Source organism: Boleophthalmus pectinirostris, unplaced genomic scaffold (genome assembly GCF_026225935.1).
Source record: "Boleophthalmus pectinirostris isolate CB_2022bp ecotype Guang Dong unplaced genomic scaffold, ASM2622593v1 HiC_scaffold_17, whole genome shotgun sequence".
In the NCBI taxonomy this organism is placed as follows: Eukaryota; Metazoa; Chordata; class Actinopteri; order Gobiiformes; family Gobiidae; genus Boleophthalmus; species Boleophthalmus pectinirostris.
This window is the reverse complement of record NW_026571115.1, coordinates 24399327-24425448: the sequence shown is the minus strand read 5'-3', so window position 1 is coordinate 24425448 and position 26122 is coordinate 24399327. Positions and strand designations below refer to the sequence as shown.

The 26122-nt window shown below is 38.3% G+C and overlaps 1 protein-coding gene across 1 annotated transcript in view; it reads right to left on the bottom strand.

Annotated features, from left to right (window-relative positions):
- The window catches only part of grin2aa (glutamate receptor, ionotropic, N-methyl D-aspartate 2A, a), a 381703-nt gene that overhangs the window by 159451 nt on the left and 196130 nt on the right, over positions 1-26122 (bottom strand). Inside the window, exon 3 of the mRNA XM_055152940.1 lies at positions 8644-8810. Coding sequence (XP_055008915.1) covers positions 8644-8810 — 167 coding nt within the window. The remainder of the gene's footprint in view (positions 1-8643; positions 8811-26122) is intronic.

The following is a 26122-nucleotide window of genomic DNA, read 5'->3' as shown; positions in this document are numbered from 1 at the left end:
CAGCCTCCGTGCGCGCGCCCTGAGGGTGGCCTCGCCCCTGTCAGCCAGGTGCAGGGTGGGCAAATGTAGCCTGCGTTAGCCGTTAGCCTTTTGTTTTGACCTGGGGGACCGGCTGTCCTGTTTTCGTGTTTCTTTTGGGTTCAGGTTGGTTTGGGGTTTTTTCTTGTTTGAGTTACAGGTGCTGGCACCGGCTTCTACGGCCCTGTACGGGGTTGGCCCGGTGTCGCACCTTTTTGTTCTGTTTGGCCGACTCGCCAGGTCCACCTTTCTGTTTATTACTTTTCATTATTTTTTCTGGGCACAGGAGGGTTTTTTAATTTCTTTAAAAAGGTTAAAAAAAAAAAAGTAAATCAATTAAGAACCAACGATAAATAAAATAAATTAAAGAGCCATATTTTGACTCCTGTGTCCTTTTTAAATATGTTGAGACCCACCTTGTGGGGTCATAACATTAACCAATCGCTGCTATTTGTTCATGACATATGTAATGTGCCAAATCCTATAGGAAGAAAGGCAATAACGTCTTTCCCCTTGATAAAATTCACCAAACATTCTCTTTGTTCCGGCTTTAAATCCTCAATCTCGGGAATTGTTGCCAACACAATGTATGTCTTCGTCTACATCCATCTCGACCACTTTGTTTACTGTTGTGCTGTACCACAAAAGGGACCCAGACAGGCGCTTGAGTTTGACGTCATGGCTTCACAGCTTCTTCGCTGATTGGCCGGTGCACAGTCTACAACTTCCGCAACTTGCAAACCGTCTAGTGTATTCTGATTCCTGACCTAGTCTCTGGAGAGAAATAAAATTCAGGTGGCGCCAGCGTGGCTCTCATTTGTTCTCAAGGAAAAAATAATAATGAAGAAAAATGGCACTGCAGCATTTCCTATTTAGAAAAACTCATTTAAAAGTCACCTTACATGTCATTTGCTTCTCTTTGATTCGCTTTGCTTTCATAGAGCTCACAATAATCCGCAATCATGTCATGTCCTTAAGTAAAAATGATGATGGACAAAACGTCGGCTTATTTGTGGAATAGGCTCTTTCAGCAAAAGAAAGCAGAGACAGGGTTGTACAAAGTCGTATTACAGGGGAACAGGGGGTCACCGGTGCTACAGTGGGCTGGAACAAGAGAGTGATCTGGGATGTGCTGTCCTCTTTGTGTTGGAGCAAAGCAATAATAGTGGACAAATCCCCAACGAGAGAACTACGAGACAGTAGCCAGACAGCAAACAAGTCCAAGTAGGTTACTATCAGATCACATAAATATTGCCTTGGACTGATTCTTTCTTTCCTTCTTTTTTAAGTAAGTTATGTTTTGTTTTTTCTGTATTACTTTGGGACACTTTTAGCACATCTAGGGTTGTACAGTTTGCTTTGTTTGAGAATTTAAATCACATATTTTGCCCATTTTGTCATGCAATTTAAAATACATTTCATTTTTCACTTTATTTTTATGTTTTATGTTTGGTTTTATGTTAATATTTCAGTTTTTATTTACAGTTTTACCGTTTTTGGGGAATGTTTTGTCTGGTAGTTTTAAATACTTTCTTCTTTAAGCAATGAACATGAACATGAACATCCATCTATACATAGTTTTTTAATGTTTTTGCTGTTTTTAATGTTTTTACTTCCTCCAAAGTAGCCACAGCATATCACTAATTGTTTTTTTGTTTTGTTTTCAGATGCCCTTCCTGTCATATTCTGCCACATAAACTGTAAGCACTTTGGATAATGCTTAAGGCCGAGAAACACAATGTGGTATTTATCTGAGCGAGGTTTGAACCGAACGCTGTCTGGTTAGTTGTTGAGTGTAACACTTGCGTATCTCACAGGATGTGTTATACTCCACCATTGAGCTCTTATGACCACTTGTGCTTGCCGTAGTTGATAGTGTGGCCTATGATGGAGGTTCATTAGAATCAAAAGCGTCTGCGCCTGACGTGAGCTGCGCGCTTGGGCAGAAGGCTGACATGGGGAATCGACAGCGCGTAATTGCAGGTAATTGGGCTTATGATGTGCGCTTTCATAAATGATTCTTCATACAGCGAGGTCAATGAAAGTTCTCGTCTGGAGGACAACAATATTGACAAAGGCAGAGGTGGGAGGCGAAATAACAGCCTTTATAGGGCGCTACGCAACTTTCCTGGTGGAGACCATGGCAACAGAGCGGTTGGCTGCTCTTGTGGCGACCTGGCTGGTACACTACACCAGGGATCTCAGGGGTCTTGGGAGCTACCAGTAACTCTCCACCCCCTTCAGATAGCTCGCCAAGGGATTTCTGAATTATACCATTGTGTGGAATAACAAAAATTTGGTTAACTACATGCCTATTAAAATTATAAATGTATAATTTTGAAGCCCAACCTTGTGTACTAATAAACAACCAATGGTTTATGTTTTACAGGTATCTAACTGTACCCAAAGGCTCGCCCTCTTTCTTATAACCATCTTAATATCTTGCTCTCTCTCATTTTTGTGTCACGAGGAAACAGAGGGAGGACCCAAAACGCAGGACTGCTTCAAAGTATTTAATGACAAAACCAAAAAAATCCAAAACTCAAGAGTAAATTGCCATGACAAGAGACAAAGGACCAACAAAGGGCAGACGAGAACACAGGGTATAAATGCACACACATGAATGAGACACAGGTGAGACACATTAGGGCGGGGCAAACAATCAGGAAGTAAAACTCAGAACTACAGGCAGACAAAACAAATGTCAAAATAAAACACAAATTACAACCACTACAAAACATGAACCATGACAGTACACAATGAAGTCGGGAGGGTGGAGGGGACCTGGAGGAGGGACAAGAGATCTGAAAAACCAGTCAGGACAGTCTGGGGTCATGAAGGTAAAGGCAGTTTGAGGGGGTCAAGTGGCCATGGAGGCAGTCCAGGGAAGTTCAATGTTCTGGGAGCTTTTAACTACGTCACCAATGGCGATGGCAAAGACCGAGACAAGAAGCATCGTTTGGAGCACACTTTGAGGAGGAGCAGGGGAAGGATCTGGAGGCAAGCTCCCTGGACGGAGAACAGTGTCCAGCGAAGCTGCAGCAGGGACACAGGGAAACAACCACCCCAGACGGAGAGAAGTGTCGAGCAGTGGCTCAGGAACAGAAACAGGCAAGTCAAGGTCGGGAAGCTCCAATAAAGGCTTTAACGGAATAGGATCCAGGGATGGTGGGCAGTCTGTACTGACATTGGGCTCCAGTGGCTCTTGTGAAACAGGTGGGAGCTGAGGTGTAGGAAGGAGGGCTGAATAAGCAGGGCCGGGCTGCTACCTGCAAGCCCCATGTCTCCTGGTGACACTTCTGGAGGTGGCAAACTCAGGCAGGCATAGTCCTGGGCCTGCAGGAGACAATCCACTTCCCACACATAAAAAAATAAACAAGTAGAGCAGTCTGCTTGGGTCTGATCTGGTTGGTCCATTCTGTCACGAGGAAACAGAGGGAGGACCCAAAACGCAGGACTGCTTCAAAGTATTTAATGACAAAACCAAAAAAATCCAAAACTCAAGAGTAAATTGCCATGACAAGAGACACGGAGAAAACCCGGACAGAGACAATGGACCAACAAAGGGCAGACGAGAACACAGGGTATAAATGCACACACATGAATGAGACACAGGTGAGATACATTAGAGCGGGGCAAACAATCAGGAAGTAAAACTCAGAACTACAAGCAGACAAAACAAATGTCAAAATAAAACACAAATTACAACCACTACAAAACATGAACCATGACATTTTGTTGTGTAAATGCAGCTCACCGGAGGAAAAAGTTTGGAGACCTCTGCACTACACTAACTTACACAAACCTGAGTGTTATTTGGCCTGGTGGAGGGCCCCATGGCTTTTCCCAAGCTCTGAAGTCAAGACGGAATTACTTTTTGCTTTTTAAAACTAAGAACCAATGCTTATAGATGACCAAAGATTTCTAAAAAACACAGAATACTGCATGATCTAGCCCAGGGGTCGGCAACCTGTGGCTCTTTCATCCTTCTGTTGTGGCTCCTGTGACTTTGGAAAATAATGAGTACTGTATTACAATGTTTTTTTATTTATTTATTTTTTTTAGTCTGTTTGTTTTTTAATGTAATTTTAATTTGTAGATAATGGTATTCTTGTAACATTCAATATATTTTTATTTTTTGTTCTCTGCGGGTGGATAATTTAAGTTTAGATTTTTATTTCCTATGAGGAGGACTCAAATATACATTGAGTAATACTGCGTTTAATTCAGTTTTGCACACATTTGTTTACGTTTTATAGAAACAAAACTTAAAACCACACGGATAATTTGCATAAAACTACAAGCGCTGTCAGCTTCTGTCAGACTAAAGGACATGTGTTCTTTCTGTGACAGAGGACGTGCTGCTGATGGTGAGTCTGTTCTGTGTTTCTATCGCGTTGGAGATGGTTCATGTAAAATTTTTCAGAGATCTGCAGATCATACGCACAGACCGTATATATAAATGGACATATATTCTCTGTAGCATTTCATTGATGTCATAAATGCAACACAACATAGTCTTTTATACAGAGCATATAGATAAAACAATAATATGTAGCGTTGTCCTCACTTTAGATGTCAAAAGGGTTTTATGGCGCCGGGTGTTTTCTATTCTGTGGGAGACGCTCCAAATGGCTCTTTGAGTATTTGAGGTTGCCGACCCCTGATCTAGCCCCTTTAAATAAGATTTTTACCAGTGTCAGCTTTATATGGACAGCTGACGTATGAGCGGATGAGATCCCGTTGAATAACTGCTAATGAAAACCTCTTCACAGTTTCAGTAGATCAAACTCCACCACCAACTTTCTCCGGCGCATATTTCACTACTTCAGATTTGACATTTCTTGCTCAAATTATGACTAGACGCGTCCTATTTGTCTCGGCTCCGCTCTCGTGATGTAGAGGCGCATCAGGCTCCCGTCATCCCCACTCACTTTAAGGATCCTTCTGAAAGCCAAAGCAGATAAAAGTATTGGTAGTACAGCGAGGTAATGCTTCTGAAAGTAAACTTTGGGTGGGCCACTTGGGAAATTTGCCACAGATAATGGAGGAGAATACGGATAGACTTGAACAGTGCCCATAAGGAACAAGGCTAAAGTGGGGTTTGAGAGCATTAACTGTAAGCTAGGATTTTATTACCTTTGTGCAGTATTCTGAGTACAGAGGGTGCATAAAGTGAATTTATGTGGAAAAGGCATTGTAAAGGAAGACCTACTGTGCAAAATCAACTTTTCAGAGCTATAAGTGATAACTGTTTTCCATTCTCATTTACCCACATGAAGTTGTATTGAGTGATTCATGCATGTTTGAGTAATTTTTATTCTTCTGGATTCAAGACAAGATTGTTCCGATCTTGCTTTGTTTTCACCACGAGTACACGTCCTCTGCTCTGTACTTAAATTTGTTCTCCAATTTTAATTTACTTATTACTTAGTGTGATATAGATCTTGGATTCACAGAGATCCCTCACGATTTGATATGATACATGGCTCACAATACGATATCATGGTATGGCAATAAATGTGATAATCGTTATATTGCCCATGATATATTGCTGTTTTTTAAGACCCAAATACTTTTTATACACTATACAGTACAGTACAGCAGTGTTTCCCCAACTTTTTTCTGGTCACAACCTTCATGACCCAAGTCAATAGACATTATTCGTAAATCACAAAATAAAGGTGGATTTGACCATTATTGAACATTAATGAGGATATTTTATTGTTGACTGAGTTTTAAACAATGAAAAACAGTAACTAAACCAGCAAGGATCCATAAGTCGCCTATTTGGACATTTAGTGTAGCCCATTTCTTTTTGAACCAGCAATACTGGAACAAAATAGTCAATAAATTAATCACAAAAAGATTAGAAATTATACAAAACTTAACAGTTCAATATTTCTAATGAGATAGGTGGACCTGTCTGCGTTTTTGTAGCGCACTCTAGTCCAGGGTGCAGGAAGAGAGCACAACACACAGATCATTGTCAGAACTGTATATTATAGACCTACATGCAGATTGTGACAAGGCGATCCCCAAAAAATCTCTTGTGACCCACCTGAAGCTCAGAACCCAGTCTTTGGGAAACAATGCAGTACAGTATTTCTTTGTTAAACCACTACTTGTGCAAAGTTAATATGAAATACATCTATTTTTATCATTAACACAGTGAATATGTCAACAAAATTGTAATATAGTCACAAAAAAATTGCTGAGAAATGCCAAAAAGAAATCCTCTTGGTGATATATCGATACAGCAGCCCACAATAACAGGAAGGAATCAGCTCCTAAAACCTCATTGTTCTTTTTAGATCAGTACTATGATTTATAATGTCTAAAGTATAACATAATAATCCATGGTTGTCATTATAACAGACAAAAGCACAATACGTCTTCTTTAAATGTGACAGCTGCCAGCGGGAGGAGTCGTTTCTCGTACCATCAGGTGTTCACAATGTTTTGGTAGTCAGTGTTGCGTGAAGGTGTTAGTGTAATTGAGCAAAAGTGATTTTGTTAGATTTAGGGCAGAGTTAATGTGACTTGGTTAATGGAAGGGACGTCAAATGGAGCAAATTAATTCATAATAATTATGTTAACAATAATGTGTTTTGCAAAATAGTTTTCTGGTTTTATCTAATGTTCTAAATTGCTTCAAATCGAATGAAAATTGTTGTTTGCTGGTAAAAAAAAAGTGTTTTGTTGACCTTCCAAAGTGATGTTTTTGTCCAAGTTTCTTTCTCATTCTACTCTAAAAAAAAATAGGCCAAGAAAACATAAACCAAGTACCTTTACTGACCGTTTATTTTTCTATTTTTTCCAAAAAAATAAAAATGACTATCTTCTACCATTATTCTTTACCTTATATTTCACTGCAGTAAAAAATAAAACTGAATGTAAGTGACCGTGAGAGCCCATCCCAAATAAAACACTGCACTTTGATTTGTGGCTTTCTAATATTATAACAAATAAAGTCTAGAAGTGTTTTTATCAACTTAACAGACACAACATTACAGAGGCACTCGGCGTTTTCATCAGCTTAACAGAGGGCACTGCAAGTAAAACCTATAAGTGATTTTTTTAATGGTTGCTCTTTTAACACACCTTCCACTCTTTACCTTAATAGTAGTTTATTGGCTAATTGCTGATTGCTACGCCGCATTTAACAATGCCCTAAACCTTTGCTTAATAACTCTAAAACCTTCCACAAGAATGGATATGCTAATAGATTTTGGACACCTGATGGAACAAGAGAAAATGGCTTCAGTTGTGCACAGAATCATGCACCTGTTCAAGGATTATTATTCATAGCTCAGTCCTTGTCTGATTTATTGATCATTTTAGTAAGCTCTGTTCTTAAATCAAGCCATTCATGCATTTGTGACCTCGCGACTTGACTACTGTAACTCTTTGTATGCTGGGATTGACCAGGCCCAGCTCAGACGCCTACAGGGTCCAGAATGCAGCAGCTCGCCTTTTAACTGGAAAGAAGCAGATTGACCACATCACTCCTATTCTTAAATCCCTGCACTGGCTCCCTGTTTAGAATCTCTGTTTAGAATCCATTTTTAACTTTAATGATTGTTTTTAAGAGTCTTAATGGCACAGCACTTTCCTATTTATTTGAACTCCTTCAGCCACATGTCCCACACAGAGGTCTGCGCTCTGCAGACCAGCACCTCCTGGTTGTTTCCAGGACCAGGCTGAGGACCAGAGGAGATGGGACCTTCTCTGTGGTCGGTCCACGACTGTGGAACACTTTACCTTTGCACATTAGACCTGCACAGTCACTGGAGCACTTTAAATCCCAGCTCAAAACACACCTTTTCTCCTTGGTATTTACCCAGAGTTAGGAAGAGACACCTTGGCACCTTGCTGTTATTATTATTTGTATTATTATTATTCTGTTTGATTTGCTTAAAATATGTTTTATTTCAATGCTCAGCAGTTTGGTAAGCTTTGGCTGTTTTAATTGTGCTATACAAATAAATTTGATTGAACTTTTACTCCATACAGACAGAACTGTATCTTATACTGATAACTTCTTCTTTAATTTTAATCTTTAGGATTATGTTTTGATTTGTTTTTATTGTAATTTTAATGTATTTCTTATTCTGTAAAGCACTTTGAATTACTTTGTGTACGAATTGTGCTATACAAATAAACTTGCCTTGCCTAATGCTGAATAATTTTTTTCTTTGGTGTTTTGGTTCTCAAAATAATAATCCAATAAGAAAGGTGAATGAGCCTCACATTTCCATTTATTATTATTTACTTATACATTTGGGAGTGAGAAACAATTTTGATTCTTCATATGTTTCAAATGAAGAATTGACAATTAACTTTTTTGGAATGAGCCTGTCCAAATAGTGAGAATGAGAAAAACTGTATCTGTCATCTGTCTGCAAGAGTTCAATCATGATTAAAACAGTAAAATTTAGATTTAGTTCATGAAACTGTATGAAAATCTGTATGCATTTTATTTTTCTTTCTTTTCTTTTCTTTTTTAATGAATACTTTCTATTAAAAACTATCACAACTAAAAACACACGAGGTATTTTTCGTGCCTTTATCACAGTGGAGCAGACATTTTAATTCACACCGACTTAAACCCACTCTCCGTACCTGTTATCCACGGTGGTTTTGAGGATGTTGATGAACTCCTGATAGCCCGGGTACTTGGACGTCACTATGGAAAAGATGTGCCAGTCGTACTCCTCCATGATGTTCAGCATGAGCAGCGCCTCCTGCTGGATGGATGCCCCGAACTGGAAGAACGTGGACTTGACATCCTGCAGGAAAAAAACAAAAACAAATACCCACTTTAGACTGTTTGCATAGCTCTCGTTTTATATCACGGCTAATTCATCTCCCAAAAAAAAAAAGGAAAAATCAATCAACATCAAGACATTTAAAAGTTTGGCAGAGTCGCTGTGTAATAAGATTCTTGTAGAGAAATATATGGATGAGGGGGCCCTGAACAATTCAATTAAGCCTAAATTGGATTGATGCGGTGCGCTGTGGAGCTCGCCAGTTCTGTATAGTCCATTGTAGCTACTCCATTAAACCTGAGCCACAATCATTTTCCACTAGACTCTGAAGCTAGACATGAACTCCAGCGCTAATACAGGTGGACAAATTACCCCATTCATTTAGCAGGAGTTGTAATGAGTCCGTGTAGTAAGAGCGGCAGTTCAAATAAGGACAAAACGTAAAAAAAAAACAAAAAAAACGATGAAATGTGAGCGTAGAGTCTGACAGAAGATTTGATACTCTGACATGTCGATCATTGCTTCTCAGACCTCTTAAGAGATTCATCAGATAAATGCACTTTCAGTCCCAACTTTACTGTAAAAATCTGAAGATGTACACGAATTAAAATTACTTAAATTGAGTGTATTGTTGTGGAGGATTTGCGCAAGACAAAAGCCAAAGTTGGGCTCTGAAAAAAATAAAATAAAATTCTAAAATTCTATAAGGGATTAATTTTAATTTTTTAATTGTCAATCTAGATATTTTGAATTATTTGAAGGTATTTCTGGGTGGATTGATTTGTAAGTTTTTTGTTTTGTTTTATTTAGTTTTTTAATTCCAAACTACTGACTTAAATTAAAGCAAAATCAGTGGGAATACAGGGCATAGAGTGCACTGAAACTTAAAAAGATCTAGACCAAATTAAGTAAATAAAACTAGTTAAAACGAGATTGATTTGTAAGTTTTTTGTTGCTGTTTTTTCTTCCAAACTATTGACTAATCTAGTAGTTAAATTCGATCAAAAATCAGTAGGAATACAGGGAATAGAGTGCATTGCAAGTTAAAAGATCTAGACCAAGTTAAGTAAATAAAACTAGTTAAGACTGATTTGTATGTTTTTTGTTTTGTTTTTTTGTTTTTCTTCCAAACTATTGACCAATCTAATACTTAAATTATATCCAAATCAGTGGGAAAACAGGGATAAATTGCAACTGAAAGTTAAAAGATCTAGACCAAGTTAAGTAAATAAAACTGGTTAAAACAACATTAACTGTTTTTTTGTTTGTTTGTTGTTTTTTCTTCCAAACTATTGCTCAATTTAGTAGTTAAATTTTATAAAAATCAGTGGAAATACTGGGGCTGAAAGTTAAAAAGATCTAGACCAAGCTACATAAATAAAACTAGTTAAAACAAAATTGATTGTTATGTTTTTTGTTTTATTTTTTTCTTCCAAACTATTGACCAGTCTAGTACTTAAATTTCATCAAATTCAGAAGGAATACAGGGAAGAGTGCGCTGAAAGTTAAGATTTAGACTAAATTAAGCAAATAAAAGGAGATAAAACAAGATTAATTTGTAAGATTTTTGTTGTTGTTTTTTCTTCTAAACTATTGACCAATCTAGTACTGAAATTATATCAAAATCTGAGAGAATACTGCTGATAAAGTGTGCTGAAAGTTAAAAGATCTAGACCAAGTTACATAAATAAAATGAGTTAAAATAAGATTAATTTGTAGGTTTTTGTTTGTTTTGTTTTTTTTATTCTTACCTACTGGCCTTAGTACTTAAATTATGTCAAAATGAATACTGTGTGAATACTGGGTTCAAAGTGCGCTGAAAGATCTAGACCAAATTAAGTTAATAAAACTAGTTAAGATTGATTTGTACGTTTTTATTTGTTTTGTTTTTTTTCCAAACTATTGATCGATCCAGTACTTAAATTATATCAAAACCAATGGGAATATAAAGAGATCTAGGTCTAGACCAAGTTAAGTCAATAAAACTAGTTAAAACAAGATTAATTTATATGTTTTTTGTTTTTTTTTTCTTCTTAACTATTGACGAATCTAGTACTTAAATTATATCAAAATCAGTGGGAATACAGGGGATAAAGTGCACTCAAAGTTAAAAGATCTACACCAAGTTATATAAATAAAACTAGTTAAAAACAAGATTAATTTGTATGTTTTTTGTTTTGTTCTTTCTTACAAGCTTTTGGCCAATCTAGTACTTAAATTATATAAAAATAAGTGGGAAGACAGGGGATAAATTGCGCTCAAAGTCAAAAGATCTAGACCAAGTTAAGTAAATAAAAGTAGTTAAAACAAGATTGCATAGTTCAACTTTTTCGCCAATAAGTCACTACCATCCTCCATTCAGTCTTGAACCGCAGCAGCAAAACCAACAGCCTCCCTCACCCTCTCCTCTACTACTCGCACATGTATCTCTCTGATTCAAGGTGCACGATATAACTTTTCTGGTGGAGGGTCGTCTGCCATCTGCTCGTCTCCATCCAGACGGATATGCCTGGGTTTCAGAATGATGAAACGTTAGGACCGTTGCCATAGCGATTGACAATGCGAAACAAATTATAATTTCTTTTGAAAGGTCAACTGTCCTCAAAATGGCACCGCACTACAGGAAGCTGAACCCGGGTAATTGCTCTGTTGTAGAATGTTCCACGGTATGGTGTTAAACTTATGTCTTTTCACGATAACAAACAAGATAAAAGTCAGATCTGTGAAGAGGCGACTACACTCACATGAAGAATGCAAGTATTTCAAGGTATAGTTTAGCCATAACACCTGTAATTGAAAAAAATCAACCATATTTTCCATGCTCTTAAGTCTCCAACCACATCAAAAAACGACCGCACGCCCCACAATCCAGAGCGCCCTATACACGAATCCACTCGGGTGTCCCAGCACGACTTCAGTAAACTACAAAGCCGCACCACCCGCAGCGCACGCAAACACACACGGAGCAGACAGCGACCGCACAGCGAAACACACCCACAGACACACTCATCACTCCACGAGGACGAGGAACGGAACGGAGGAACGAACCGAAAAAAGCGAGTCCAATGTGCCACTTCTAGACACGAACTGAACAACTGAGTCACTGCGAACACGACGACAATCCAGCGGTCCCAGACAGCACCCTCCCTACACGCCACAACTGAACAAAGCCCAGAGTCACCGTGAACGCCACAAACAAAGTCCGACTGACCCATCGAACTGTTGAGTTTCGTTTAAAGTCCAGTGCGGTTTATTTGTGAAAAAAGTTCAAAAATAGACCATTTAATGACGGTGTGTCTTATAATACAGAGCACCTCTTAGCATGTAAAATACGGTAAGACCTATCAAAGGTCCCGTCCACACTAGTACATATTCGAGTCATTTTCGTCATGGATGCAGTGTTCATCCACACTAATCCAACTGAAAACGGCTCCAGAGACGGAACAATCTAGTGCTGCCAGCTCCCACAAATTCATCTGAGTACAGATCTGATCCGGCACTGTGTGGACGCCTGAAAACGCTGATACAATGATACGTTGATGTAGGTCTTACCGTTCATATATACGGTCAGTGTGTACGACCTGCAGACGTATAATCTGTTAAAAGTTTCACATGAACCATCTCCAACGCGATAGAAGCACAGAACAGACTCAACATCAGCAGAACATCCCTCTGTCACAGAAAGAACACCCATATTCCACTACACTCACAGTCTTCAAATGGGATATCAGCGCAGTGAGGATTTAAGAGGTGTTTCTGGAGTACGAGGCGTTCCCCAAAGCACATTACAGAGCTCAAAGTCTGTTTAAAATATGCTCTGCTCTGGACTTTCTCCTTGTTGGTGTCTTTGTTACCGTAGTCTATAGTTAGGCTGGAAACAAAGTGAACTCAGAGGTTATAAGATGTTAGACAATAAAGTTGGCGTTCATTCAAAAGTATTCTGCTAAAATGTGATTAAAGAAACTCTCTGTTGTGTCCTTTAGTCCGACAGAAGCTGAACCGCATCAGCGCACAAGGAGCGAGCTGTTTTTTGAGCGCTTAGTTTATGCAAATGCGGTTTTAAGTTTTGTTTCTGTAAAACATAAACAAATATATGCAAAGCTGCGTGAATAGGCTTGCGGACACAGAAACGACATGCCTGGAGCCAGATCATTTCCGATACGGTGATATATGACAAAGCAGCTCTATCTCCATGCCAAACCACACCGGTAAAGTTCCACGGTCCACCTTTAAGTCTCCACAGGGTGCCATAACAGTACGGCGCCTGTACTTCTAAATGGTATCTTCAGTGTAAACTCCCAGCGCGCGTTTCGTGCTAGTTTGAAATGCCAGCCGGTTCACACATGGCCTATCTTGACACCACTTGTCTTTTTGCTCTCTAATTATGATAGACTGGCGGAGAGCGTTGTGTGTGTGGTGTGTGTGTGTTGTGTGTGTGTGACAGGATGCTGACAGACAGGGAGAAAACAAGAGCACAGACGACGCACTGATGTAAAGGTTAAAGCCAGACTAGACATATGGGACAAACTTGGGTACTATGGTAAAGTCAGGGAGAAAGTTATAAATAGGCTATTGCTGACTTAAAAGTTTTACATGTTGTCAGTAAAGTAGCCTCAAGTGTAGGGCTGCTGTATCAATATATCGCCAAGAGTATTTTGGGGTATATTTTGCTAAATTATTTGTTACAGCACTACAGTTTTGGTGCTTGTTTAAAGGAAGGAAACTCTTTTATGCAACACATTTGACATATTCCCTGTTTTGATGATTAAAATGTTTGTGTTTTATATGAACTTGGCTCTAGAAGTGGTTTAACAAAGACTTTTACAGCCAAGATTTAGTGATTTAGCCTTTATTTTTTTATTGAACCGCATCAAATCCATCTGAAATATATCGTATCGAATCGAAAGTGCACTGTATCGAGATATGTATCCTATCATACACTGTATATCTGATTTACTGTATTGAGCCAATTGCCATGATGTGAAAAAGCACTTAAATTATGATCTTATCGTTTAATGTGATGATACAGTATTGATATCATGGGCTGCTGTATCTGTATATCGCCAAGAGTATTTTTTTGGTATATTTTACTAAATTACTTTAGTTACAGCACTAGTTTTGTTGCTTGTTTAGAGGAAGGAAACTCTTATGTAACAAATTCGACATATACATTTTTTTGGATGATTAAAATGTTTGTGTTTCATATCAACTTTGCACAAGAAGTGGTTTAACAAAGACTTCAGTCATGATTTAGCTTTTATTTTTTATTGAACCATATCAAATCGATTTGAAATATATCATCGTATCGAAAGTACACTGTATCAAGATATGTATCGTGGCCTATATATCGAGGTATGTATCTTATCGGCAACTTCTTTATGATACCCAGCCCTGGTCAAGTCTCTATATTTGATTTACTGTATTGAGCCAAATCTGTCTTGCCCCAGTACAGATATACTGTATTTATAGCAGCTCTTGAGGTCAGATGAGTCCCCTGTGTACTGCTAATTACAAAGCGTTTTATCGTCCGAGAACTAGGTAGTGCGCTGTTAGCATGCTAGTGTTTGTAAAAAGCGCTTATAAGCTCGTCATGGTCATGAAAAATTAGGATGTTAGGAAAGCACTGTGGAATAACCTTGGACCGCTGTAAATCGTCCAACTTATAATTCTGTTTTTCACATTCTGAAGACAGTAAAAATACAGCGGTGCCGTTAAGGTTAGATTATCCGTGATGTTGAAATTTAATGAATACAGCAAATTTTAAATGTGTTGTTAATATTGTTTGATTTTTAATTTTTTTTTTTACCTATATCATTTGAAGAGTGAAGTTTAACTGGATACTACTACCATTACATTATACACATCACCATACCACGAATATCACTACTACACTTCATACAGCCTAATGGTCTTTTATTGTAATATTATTTTTTTATTTTTTTCACACTTGCCTTGAGTATTTTTGACGTAAAAATGCTGTACCTGATTAGCCAGGCTGGCGTCAACTAGTGCCTCGGCTCAATTTCATTTCTCTCCAGCGACTAGGTCAGGAATCGGAATACACTAAACAGTTTTCAAAAACCCTGGAAGTACAAGTTCGGGCACCAGCCAATCAGCAAAGAGTCATACATTCTGTGTTGTCAACGATTCCCGAGATCGAGGATTTAAAGCCGGAACAAAGAGAATGTTTGGTGAATTTTATCAAGGGGAAAGATGTTATTGCCCTTCTTCCTACGGGATTTGGGGCAATACATACATCATGACCAAATAGTAGTGATTGGTTAAATAAAAAAAACTACCCGCCTACTGTTGAGCAAACAAATCCTAATGCTCTGAGGTCAGACGGTTTCTACAAAATCAAACCGGCTGATGAATCAGGCTAGTACTTGATGTCTTAAAAACTTGAAAAACAGAATTAGTTCATTTTAAACCATTTGCAGAGGTCCAAAGTTCTTCCTCATTTACCTTATGCATTCCGAACATCCTAATTAATTGTGAATAAAGCTTTTCTGTCACAACAATTAGGATGCTAACATGCACTTCCTGATTATACAACACTTTATAATAAGTTGCAGATGGCACGCAGCAGGTTTATTTTGATGGGAACGAGACAATACAAGGAATAAATCTAACACAGGACCTATAATTGTCTGAGCTAAAAATAAAAACTTGACATTTGCAAACTATGTTAACATTCTACCGGAAAAATGCCACGTAAAAAGATCAACTGCAGGATGTTTATAACTACAACCGCATACTTTCTCAATAAAATAAATCATATTCTTTAAGTGACAGGCAAATAGAGCGTAGAAATTCTGCATCTATGTTGCTGTGGAAATAATGCGATTTAGAAATAGGCCAAGAGCAGACATCCACCAAGCGTATAAGAAGTACAGTAGTAGTAGCGGTAGATGTGACTGCATACTATGACCAGACCCGTGGCCGCTGTGTAATTGCACCCTCGCATGCATGACCTGGCATTCCTCCCATATTGATACGCTTTGAAAAATATATACAATTTACATTATTGCTGTGTTGTAGTTTTTCGTACACATATACTTCGCTATTTAATTGTATTGTGGTTCGGCTCGCTCGATACTCGGACGGGAGCGCTCGCTGTTATTTAATAGGGTTGAAAGAAGCGGTGCCCGAGCGGAGGGATGGAGGAAGACGAGAAAGAGAACGAGGGAGGGGAGGAGAGAGAGGAAGGGCTAGAGAGGAGGGGCTAGAATACACGCCACGTTCTGTACAGATCATCGCTTGCTGCACATTGTGGAGGGAAAAGAGAGTTTGTTGATTATGTAAAATGTTTGTTTCGTCGGAATAGGTTGCGTTCGCGTAGTTTTTTCCAATTTGATCGTAATAATTTCAGACGAAGCGTGGTGGGGGTGGAATTCAAACTGAAAATTCGCAAATGTTGAACCTTGGCGTCGTTTTCTCAGGGATTAGTTCCTCCAAACGCCATGTCAAATGTGTGGTTTAAAGTCTTTTCAGTTGATAACAATGACTCCTTTGTGAATTGCTGATACTAACACTTTTTAAAGATAAAACAGGAACCCGCTAAAACTCAATTTTAAACTATAGGTATATAGGGGGAGCGATGAAAAAAAACACCCACTCACAACAAACAGGATGCAAACCTAAACAAAACCTGGGCTAGAGTGTGCTGATATACAAAGTAATAAGTTTAATGCCATAGTGTGGGACATCCCAGACAAACCAATAACAACTCCATGGAGAGCCTCTACTAGAAAAGTTACATAGTGCATCTTTAGGAGTAGGACTTCATCCACAACCAATAAAATAGATGAATAACCATTAAGGGTGACCATGGTTCAGATGGTAGAGCGTTTGTCCACTGATCTAAAAGGTTGGCAGTTCGAATCCCATCAATGGTTGAACGATCAGATCAGGTTGGCAAGTCCAGCTCCCACAGATGAATGCTGTCATTGTGTCCTTGGGCAAGACACTTAACCCACCTCACCCCCACCGTCTTTGTACACTAGTGTATGAATGTGTGTGAGTGGTTCCTTGTTGACTGTTTAATATTTTATCTGATGCTTTTCTCAACCATTACAGTAATACAACAACTAGCATGCAAACAACTCACTTCCTGGTTCCCAAATGATAAAAAAGTGTTTATAATTAAATGCAGGCATCACACAACAATCTCATTTGACCCTAAGAGCTGCTACTACAACTTTATATCTGTACTAGGGCGAGACAAATTTTGCTCAGACTCATGGACAATAATCGAGTACAGCCGTAGACTGTATAAAGAAGTGGACTAAGGCTATGTTCAGACTGCAGGGCTTAATGCTCAATTCAGATTTGTTTGTGAAATCCAATTTTTTCACATGTCCAATTTAATGTGACCTGTATGTGATCTCCAGTGTGAACTTTAAAAGCCCCGATAGTGTCCCACATGCTCAGTATTTATGGAAGTCGCCTAAACATGAACGCGAGCATTGAGCACCTGGCCATTTTAAAGTTGCTGTCATACCGGAGTCAGAACATGTACAGCATATTTGTTTTAAGGAAGAGACTGAGAAGGAGAAGTTTTTGTTCATGGCGTTTTGTGGGGTAGTTGCAGCAACGTTCATAGAAAGGAACGTGTGGGTGCGAAGTTTTCCAGTTTCCACCTACTTCAGCACAGAATATTGACATTTGTCGCTTGTTGATGACGTGTAGGTGGGATGAATGCGACCTGACCATTCAGACTGAAGTCGCAGGTCAAAAGATCAGATATGTATCGGTTTTAGGAGCACATATCCAAGTGACCTGGGTCACATTTGAAAAAAACTGGATCTGTGTAGTTCAGACTGTCATTAAAAGATCAGATACAGGTCAAATAGGGGCGAAAAAAATCGGATTTGGGTCATTTCAGGCTGCAGTCTGAAGCTCTACTCAAATGAGGAGTGAATTCGGAGCCAGGTACATATTAGGAATAGGAATTTATTTACGTACAAGACAGTGAAATAAAAACAACAGGATCGTGTAGAGCGGGTTAGTGCAAACATTTTAAGACCAAAATAACGAGGCTCACTGCAGCAGTTACAGAGAGAAGGGTGAAAATTTTACAAAAGTCGAGAGTCAATGGACCCAGAAGCGCCCCCATGCTCACTTCCAATTTAAAACATGGAGGCTAGTGTCCATCTATACAAACTGTCCATGGGTACAACTCACACTAACTTCATGCTTGTGGGCACAACACACTGCAGCACGTCACTTGTCAAACTATCAAACTACACTTCAAACTCCAACTTGTATCTCGAAATAGCTTATCTCCTCCTCGCCCAGACAAAACTGAAGTGCGACTACATCCACTCTGCAACCTGCAAACTCATAGTGCTTTACTTTGGATGGGATTTCAGCGTATTGCATTCCACACAAGCTGGCAACGCCGAGGAGATGGGCTACGATTTCACTCTTCACACCAGACACAGTTTTGGGGGAAGGAGCGGCGCACAGAAGGTAGTATTTTGAATGGGTGATGGACAGCTTAGACCGGGCTCTGTTGTAATCTAGGACTCAGGAGCCCACTCGATGCAGGAGTAGTAAATAAAACTGGAAGGGTGAAATACGCAGAGGTAAGGTTCAGGTCGTAGGCAATGGTCTGAGTTTAAAAGTACTGTTGCAAAGAATGGAAGAATATTGTCAACGTCGAGATTTTCAATATCAAAAGCTGCACGCTTGTTGACTTTGGTAGCACATAAAATTGCGGGTTTCTGGTTTTGTTGAAAGCTTTTGTTCTGTGTCATTTCAGCTCGCGAAAGAGAAGCTGTAGAGAAAATAAACCTGTACAATGACATGTAGACTGCATAGTGTATGTAAGCAAACATTTCAAAGGTATATTGTTTCTCAAGTACAAAGGCTTTTTCAATCGTTAAAATGAGGAATAAGTTTAAGGAACATTTTATACTGTTTTTGTCCTTCGCATCTATTCGAAGATCTTGACTTAGACTTTGTCAGGAAACCCTTAGCTGGAAGATTTGACCTTTGTGCCTGTTTTGGGTCGATGGAAAAGCACCCAGAAGATACGCACCCAGACACGATGAGATACATACAGCACATACTACGCAAAGAACCTCCGGACCTTCGTGATGTGAGGCAAGAACGCTCGCCACGTCAGAATGTCTCCTGCACAGCTGTACGACGCAAATCCTGCCCAAGGTTTATAATTCTATTTATAGACTCTTTCATCTTCCGTTAAAAATAACTCACAATCACAATCCCCTCACAAATTGGCGTCACAAAGGATACCACCATACACTGGATCTCACTCACTTGTTCTTTTCTATGTAAATGGTTTAAAACACTCTTGTTGGATTTAGAAATAGCTGTATCTACACAAGTCTGAGGAAATAGATAAACCGGCAGCGCTAAAAACATGTGATAATACTGTATAAAGTGAATCATCACATTACTGTTTCTATATATTGGAAATAACACTTAAGTCGCTGTACCTTCTATTTGTTTATTCTCGTCCATATGCTGCACTCTACATCATTGTTTCCCAAAGACTGCGTCACGACTATAATAGTGCATTACTTTTGTATAACGCTTTTTCAAACGCTCAAAGTCGCTTTACAGTTTTGTGCATTATCCAGACTTGCTTAGACAGTAGCTCACTCACCACAATATAATATAATAAAGAGTAAAAAATATAAATGATAATAATACATTCTAAATAAGTAGCAAATAATACTAAGAGAAAGGTGTCAAATAAGGCATTGTTTCCCAAAGACTGGGTTGCAAAAAGATTTTTTGGGGGGGATCGCCTTGTCATGAGCTCCATGTAGGTCTGCAGTATACATACACATACATCTTTGAGTATACATATACATACATCTTTGCGCCCCACTCCTCACTTTTTCGGCAACGCTGCCTTGCCTAAATAATTTCATGTGGGAAACGCTGATTACTGTTTTTCATTGTTTAAAACTTATAATACTAATTGTTCAGAGAGACACGATCACTCAGTCAACAATAAAATAAATAAATAAATAATTAATTGGGAATGGGAAATGAATTAATGTTCAATAATGGTCAAATCCACCTTTATTTTGTGATTTACAAATAATGTCTATTGACTTGGGTCGCGAAGGTTTGTGACTTTTAAAATATTGGTCCTCAAAAAAAAAGTTTGGGCAACACTGCTGTACATAATCATCGTCATAGCCACTTATTGTGCACACTAGTTTTGTATCCTTATAGCTTTACTCGACTTTCACAGTGCTGTATTAGATTTAATGCCTATTATTAAGTCTTAAAAGTGCTCATATTATGTTTTTCTGATCTGTTATAATGTCGTTTCCTCATCACAAACAGACCTGGAGTTGTGTTTTGTTTCATTCACACGTTTAAAACACAAACTGCATGTTATTAGTTCTTCTCACAAACAGAAAACACTGCTCCACCTTGTGATGTCAAACGGAAATAAAGTGCTCCACTGTGTTTTGAAACTTCATACACGTTCACTAGAATCATTTGGATAATTTCAGACCTGGAATTGCAAATCTTTACTAAACAAAAGTAGCTGTTAACTGTCAATTAAGTGTCAATTTTGCATCAACTTTGTGTAATTTCAGACTTTTAATTGTTGTTTAACTTGATTCTGATCGCATAGTTCTTGAACTTTGCGTTGGAACATTGTAATTTCCCCAAAGCGGTACAACTCCAGGTTTATCTCATCTCCGTTTAATTTTCCTCCTCAAGTATGTCATTTATGTATAATTAATCATTACAACTAAGTCTCCGTGCTTCAGCTCCCCTCAGAAAACCACCCTTATTTAATTACAGGTCACGTCTCGCGCTTACCTTTTGTTTTGTATTTGTGCGTGCAGTCTCCCATGTGTTCACTATTTACAGTTTTTATCACCCGGGGCTTGTGAAAAACACAATCAAACAGATGCTCATTTAATAATAAAGTCAAATTATTTTTAACTGTCACAGACACTTGCCCGCAGGAAGAGACAAAGATATTGGATAAATATTATTCCCAGATTTTAACGCGCAAAAAGCAGAGACAATAAAAAATTTAACACGAAGGCGATAATGAGTTGACCATCTGTATATATAAAAGACAAATTGAATCGATAATTTTAATTGGCTATTTTGCTAACGGCTACTTCAGTGTTTTGGTTGGTACATTTTGATGTCAGCTATTTATCATCTGCAATATTTTGAATATATTGTCTTAAATTGTTAAATCGCTATGGCAACGGTTCGAATCATTGATCATTCTGAAACTCACGGATACATACATTGGTAACTGGTCACTCAAAGGTCAGAATTTATATAAAATTTTAAAGCCTAATACTTTAAAAAAAATGTATTATATGCTTAAAAACTGAAAAATTATCTGCCATCTACTGAGGAAAAACAAACAAACAAACAGATGATAGCTTTAATAGTGACTTCAGGCGCTAATTACCTCGACAGCTTTTGCAGTTTCAGTCCTTTTAGTCCTGGATTAGATCTGGTTCAGTGCTGGTTAAATCCCGCTCAGGACTGTTTTGGTCTTGGATTACACCTCGTATCGACCTCATTTACTTGGTCTCACTCTAGTTAAAAAGGTTGCTCCTGATTTTTGTGTTTTACTCCAGTAGAGAAGCAGCTCTTTGGATCAAAATTAGACGGCTGCATGTTGTCTGCATCCAACTATAATAACGCGTTAGTCTTATATCGTGCTTTTTAAGACGCTCAAAGTCGCTTTACAGTTTTGTGCATTATTTATAGACTTACTTAGACAGTAGCTCACTCATCACGCTATAATATAATAACAAAGAGTAGGGGTGTAACGATATCCAAGTCTCACGATACGATATAGTCACGATATGAACCTCACGGTACGATATTTATTGCGATATCGTGGGAAAGCTCATGAATAGAGATGTAACGATATCCAAATCTCTCGGTACGATATTTTCACGATATACATTGCGATATTTTGTGAAGGCTAACAAAACTTAATACCTTTTCTTCTTAAAAATGCCTCTTAAAAGTGCTTAGTGTTATTTCTTCTTGTAGTCTGCACTGAAATAGAGCAAAGGATCATGGTCTATGTAGTTCCCTCTGTCTTTTTTTTAGCTATTGCTGCACCATAACTCTTAATTTAAGCAAAGAGACTTGTAATTCGATATATTACACGATATTATTGTGAGAACTTTCGGTTATTGTTACATCCCTACTAAGGACACAGGAACAGTTTTTGCCACTGACGAGGTTTAGCCATAAAAAGTGTTAGATTTTTTGCTCACAAAATCAGGAATTGAGCTGTTAGCATGCTTGTTGTTGTTCGTATTGATGACAAAACTTTGCTCCGGTCTCTGAAAGCTGTGAAAAGTGCTTCTAGACTAATTGTAGTGAATAATTAGGATGCGAGGAATGTGTTTGTAAAGTAACTTTGGCCTAACTTTGGACCACTGCAAACTGTTTAAAATGAACTAGTTTTGTTTTTCACGTTTCTGAGACAGACAGAATCGACTACAGTGCCTTTAAGGAGAGCTCATTCTAAATCCAGAGCATTTCTCCGGTTATATCTGCTGTGATAGAACTAAGCAGTGACTAAGGGCTGTGTGATTGGGTGTAATTGTAGCACTAACGTATGAGTGACATGAGAAGACAGTCAATGATCTGTTCCCATTTCACCCTTCTCCGGTGTGACATGTCTCTTGTTTAGCGCTCGCACCTCAAGGCTCACGGCGCATAAACACAACGCTCTGTCTGGCGCCTTCACAGCACCTCCGCTATTCCCAAATCCAAACCTGCACTGCAAAATTTGTTAAAAGTTAAAGTAGATTTCGGATTAGTTTCATTTTGTTTGGCTTCTTAGGCTGCATTTTCTTGTTTAAAGTAAAATAACACCTGAAAAATGTTATTGTTGACTACGCTTTTCAATTAAACTCAAATTAATTAAAGTTTTTATGATAACTACACCTTAAAGGGCTCATATTACGCTATTTTCTGCTGTTATAATGTTGTTTCTTCACTACCTGGTGTTGTTTTTTGTTTCATTCACACATGTTTAACACACAAACCCTGCATATTTAGGCTGAGATTCTTCTCTCAAACCGAAAACTATGTTCCACCCTTCTCTCCAGGAAGTGCTTCACCGTGTTTTTCATCTCCAAACACCTTCGCTACAATCATTTGGATAATTTCAGACTACCTGGAATTGCCAATCTACTGAACAAAAGGTAAAAGGTAGTTGTTAACTTTGAAAACTACCACTACAAGACATGAAATCAAAACAAAACACAACTCCAGGTCCGTTTTTGAGGAGGTAACATTATTATAACATGTCATGAAGCTCACAAGAGTCAATTTTGAGTAATATTGGTCCATTAACTTTAATTTTTTACTCATCTGGCTGTTTTTTTATGTTGAAACTTGTCAAAAACATCCTGAAATGTATCCAAAATCTAGACATGCAAGCACAATAAATGTAGTAAAACGTTCTTGACTCATGTAGGGATGTTTTTTTTCGCAGTGACGTACACAGCTCGCCCGGGGCGGGACAGCACGTTGAGAGTTGAGATAGAGGAGATTTATAAATAGTGGTCTTCATATCCGCTGATAGCATCACAAACAGTCTGCTAACATGACACGCTCGCACAAATAAACACACACACCGACTATAACATCATACACATGTAACAGTTGCACAGCAGGGGTACAAGAATAAAGACGCCATGAAATATAAAGGTGCACTGTGTAACTTTTCTGGTGGAGGGTCCGTCAAATGCTCTTTCTTCGTCGTGCAAATGTTACTTCTTTGTCTGGAATGTTTCACAGTATGAGATTAAAGCTTTCTGTCTTCATTTGGGTGATACGATATGATATATTTCAAATAGATTCAATAAGGTTCAATAAAAAATAAAGGCTAAATCATGGCTGTGGTTCTAAAAGTCTTTGTTAAACCACTTCTTGTGCAAAGTTAATATGAAACACAAACATTTTAATCATCAAAAATAGTGAAAATATCAAATGTGTCTTGTAAAAGAGTTTCTTTCCACTAAATAAACAAAACCGTGGCTCTTAAAAGCTCTAAAACATACCAAAAAACACTCTTGGTAATATATCGATACAGCAGCCCACGATATCGATACTGTATCATCACATTAAACAATACGATATATCATTATTTTGATATTTTTGCACACCCCTAATCTTCATGGACATCAACCCCGACCAAGTTACAGGTCAGATCTGTGGAGAGGCAACTCCGCTCACAGAAAAACATGGATTCTGATTGTTTTTTGAGCTATAAAACCACCTGTAATCGAATAAATATAAGTTGGAGCTGTTTAATGTCACACTGTGGAACATTCCAGGCAGACCACTGACATAACCATAGAAACAAGCAGGTGACAGAAGAAAAAAAGCTATAAAATGCACCTTTAAATCTCAATTTCAAGGGACTCACAAGGCTGAAATTGTTGAAGTACCATAATTTACCTCATCAAAAACAAACCTCGACTTGTGTTTTGTTTCATTCACACGTGTCTGTCTACATCTCCAAAGCTCAAAATGCTCTGCTCCACCTTGTGACATCATGTAGTGTAGAGTATAGTTTCATATTAGACGTATGTGAATGAAACAAAACACAATTCCAGGTCCTTTTGCGATGCGGAAACAACATAATAACATAGATCAGAAAATAGCGTAATATGGGCCCTTTTAAATACATAACTCACACTAGCCTCCCCAGTCCACCGGGGGAGATGTGACGAAGTGACAGAAAGCCTTCGGTGGGCAGAGGCTATATATAAACAGGCAGGGATAAAAATAGAAGCGACTAAACAAAAGATGAGGGTACAGCGGTGGAGACGAGCGGAAATGGGAGCCGGGGTTTTGTGTCAACGTAAACAGCATGATTAAGAAGCAGAGATTTGAATGTCTAATGCTGCCTGACAGAACGCAAGAGGAAGACATGGATTTGTGTATAGAAGTGAAAATAACAAACAAGGGTCTTATTTGTTGTACCCAGGAATGTTTTTGGTTTGTTAATAGTCGGGTTTAGGTTAGTTTTAGATGCAGGAAATACTATAAATTGACTCACAGGAGATTTTAGTCATGTTGGAATGATCTTAGTTCCTCAAAAACATACCTTGAGTCGTGTTTTGTTTCATTCACACACGTCTGAGTAACCCTTAATTATTAGTCTGTGTATATTTTCATAGCGCAAAATGCTCTGTTCCAACTTGTGATGTCAGAAATACATTAAAATCACAATAAAAACAAACCAAAACATCAATAAAACACATGAACATTCACACAGACAGTCACACTCCCTCTTTTCTGCATCACTCAAGCAAAACTAAAACTAAAACACAACAATACCCACGCTAGTCCATCTTTTCCACAATCGGAGAATAATTTAGCTCCATAAAATGCTTCTTTATAAACGAGAAATAGATATTTATATAACACAACGCATCCCTCCTGTTAAGGTTAATGTATATTGTGCACTGTCTCGGCCTCATTAAATGAATAAACTAAACTAAATAATCATCATAAAATTAAAAAGAGAGAGAGAGAGAGAGATTAAATGAGAGAGAAGAGTGCGGAATGAAAACCTTTTATTTTATCTTTAGTTTAGTACAGATCGGCAATTCCAGGGCTGAAATGATCCAAATTATTCTAGACATTAAAAACACAGTGGAGAACTTACTGTATTCCCACCTGACATCACAAGATGAAACACAGTGTTTCCTATTTGAGAGAAAACTCAGCCTTAATATACAGGATTTGTGTTTCTTAAACGTGTGTGAATGAAACGAAACACAGCTTCTATGTTTTTGATGATAAAAATAAATTATAGCAGAAATCAGAACATAGCGTAATATGGGCCCTTTAAGAATAGAAAAAGTTGACGTTTAGTCCTGGTTTAACCAAATCTCAACTAGTCTTTCTTTTCGGTTAAATCATTATTACCTGGTCCACGAAGTGTTGACCAGGTTTTGTATTCACCCTGTGTGTCTGTGTGTCTGTCCACACGCGATAATTCCGCCATTTATTTATTTATTGTCACCAAATTTGGTACATGGGTCAAGCCCTCGTGCCCGATGCCACAAAAGGTTTGGTGACGATCCGAGGTCATTTGAGGTCACACGGGTCAATTGAAAGGTCACGTTATTATAAAGAATAGGGCAATTTCGGCAATTTCTAAACCATCTGCGGGGTAAAATATTCACCCAATCATCACACAAGTTGGCAACCGATGCCTCATGGGGGACCAGGCTGCTATCTTTGATTGCGTTTGTTTATGGTGCGTTCAATTATCCATCCAACTCTGAGGATATTGCCTAGTGACACGCACTGACACA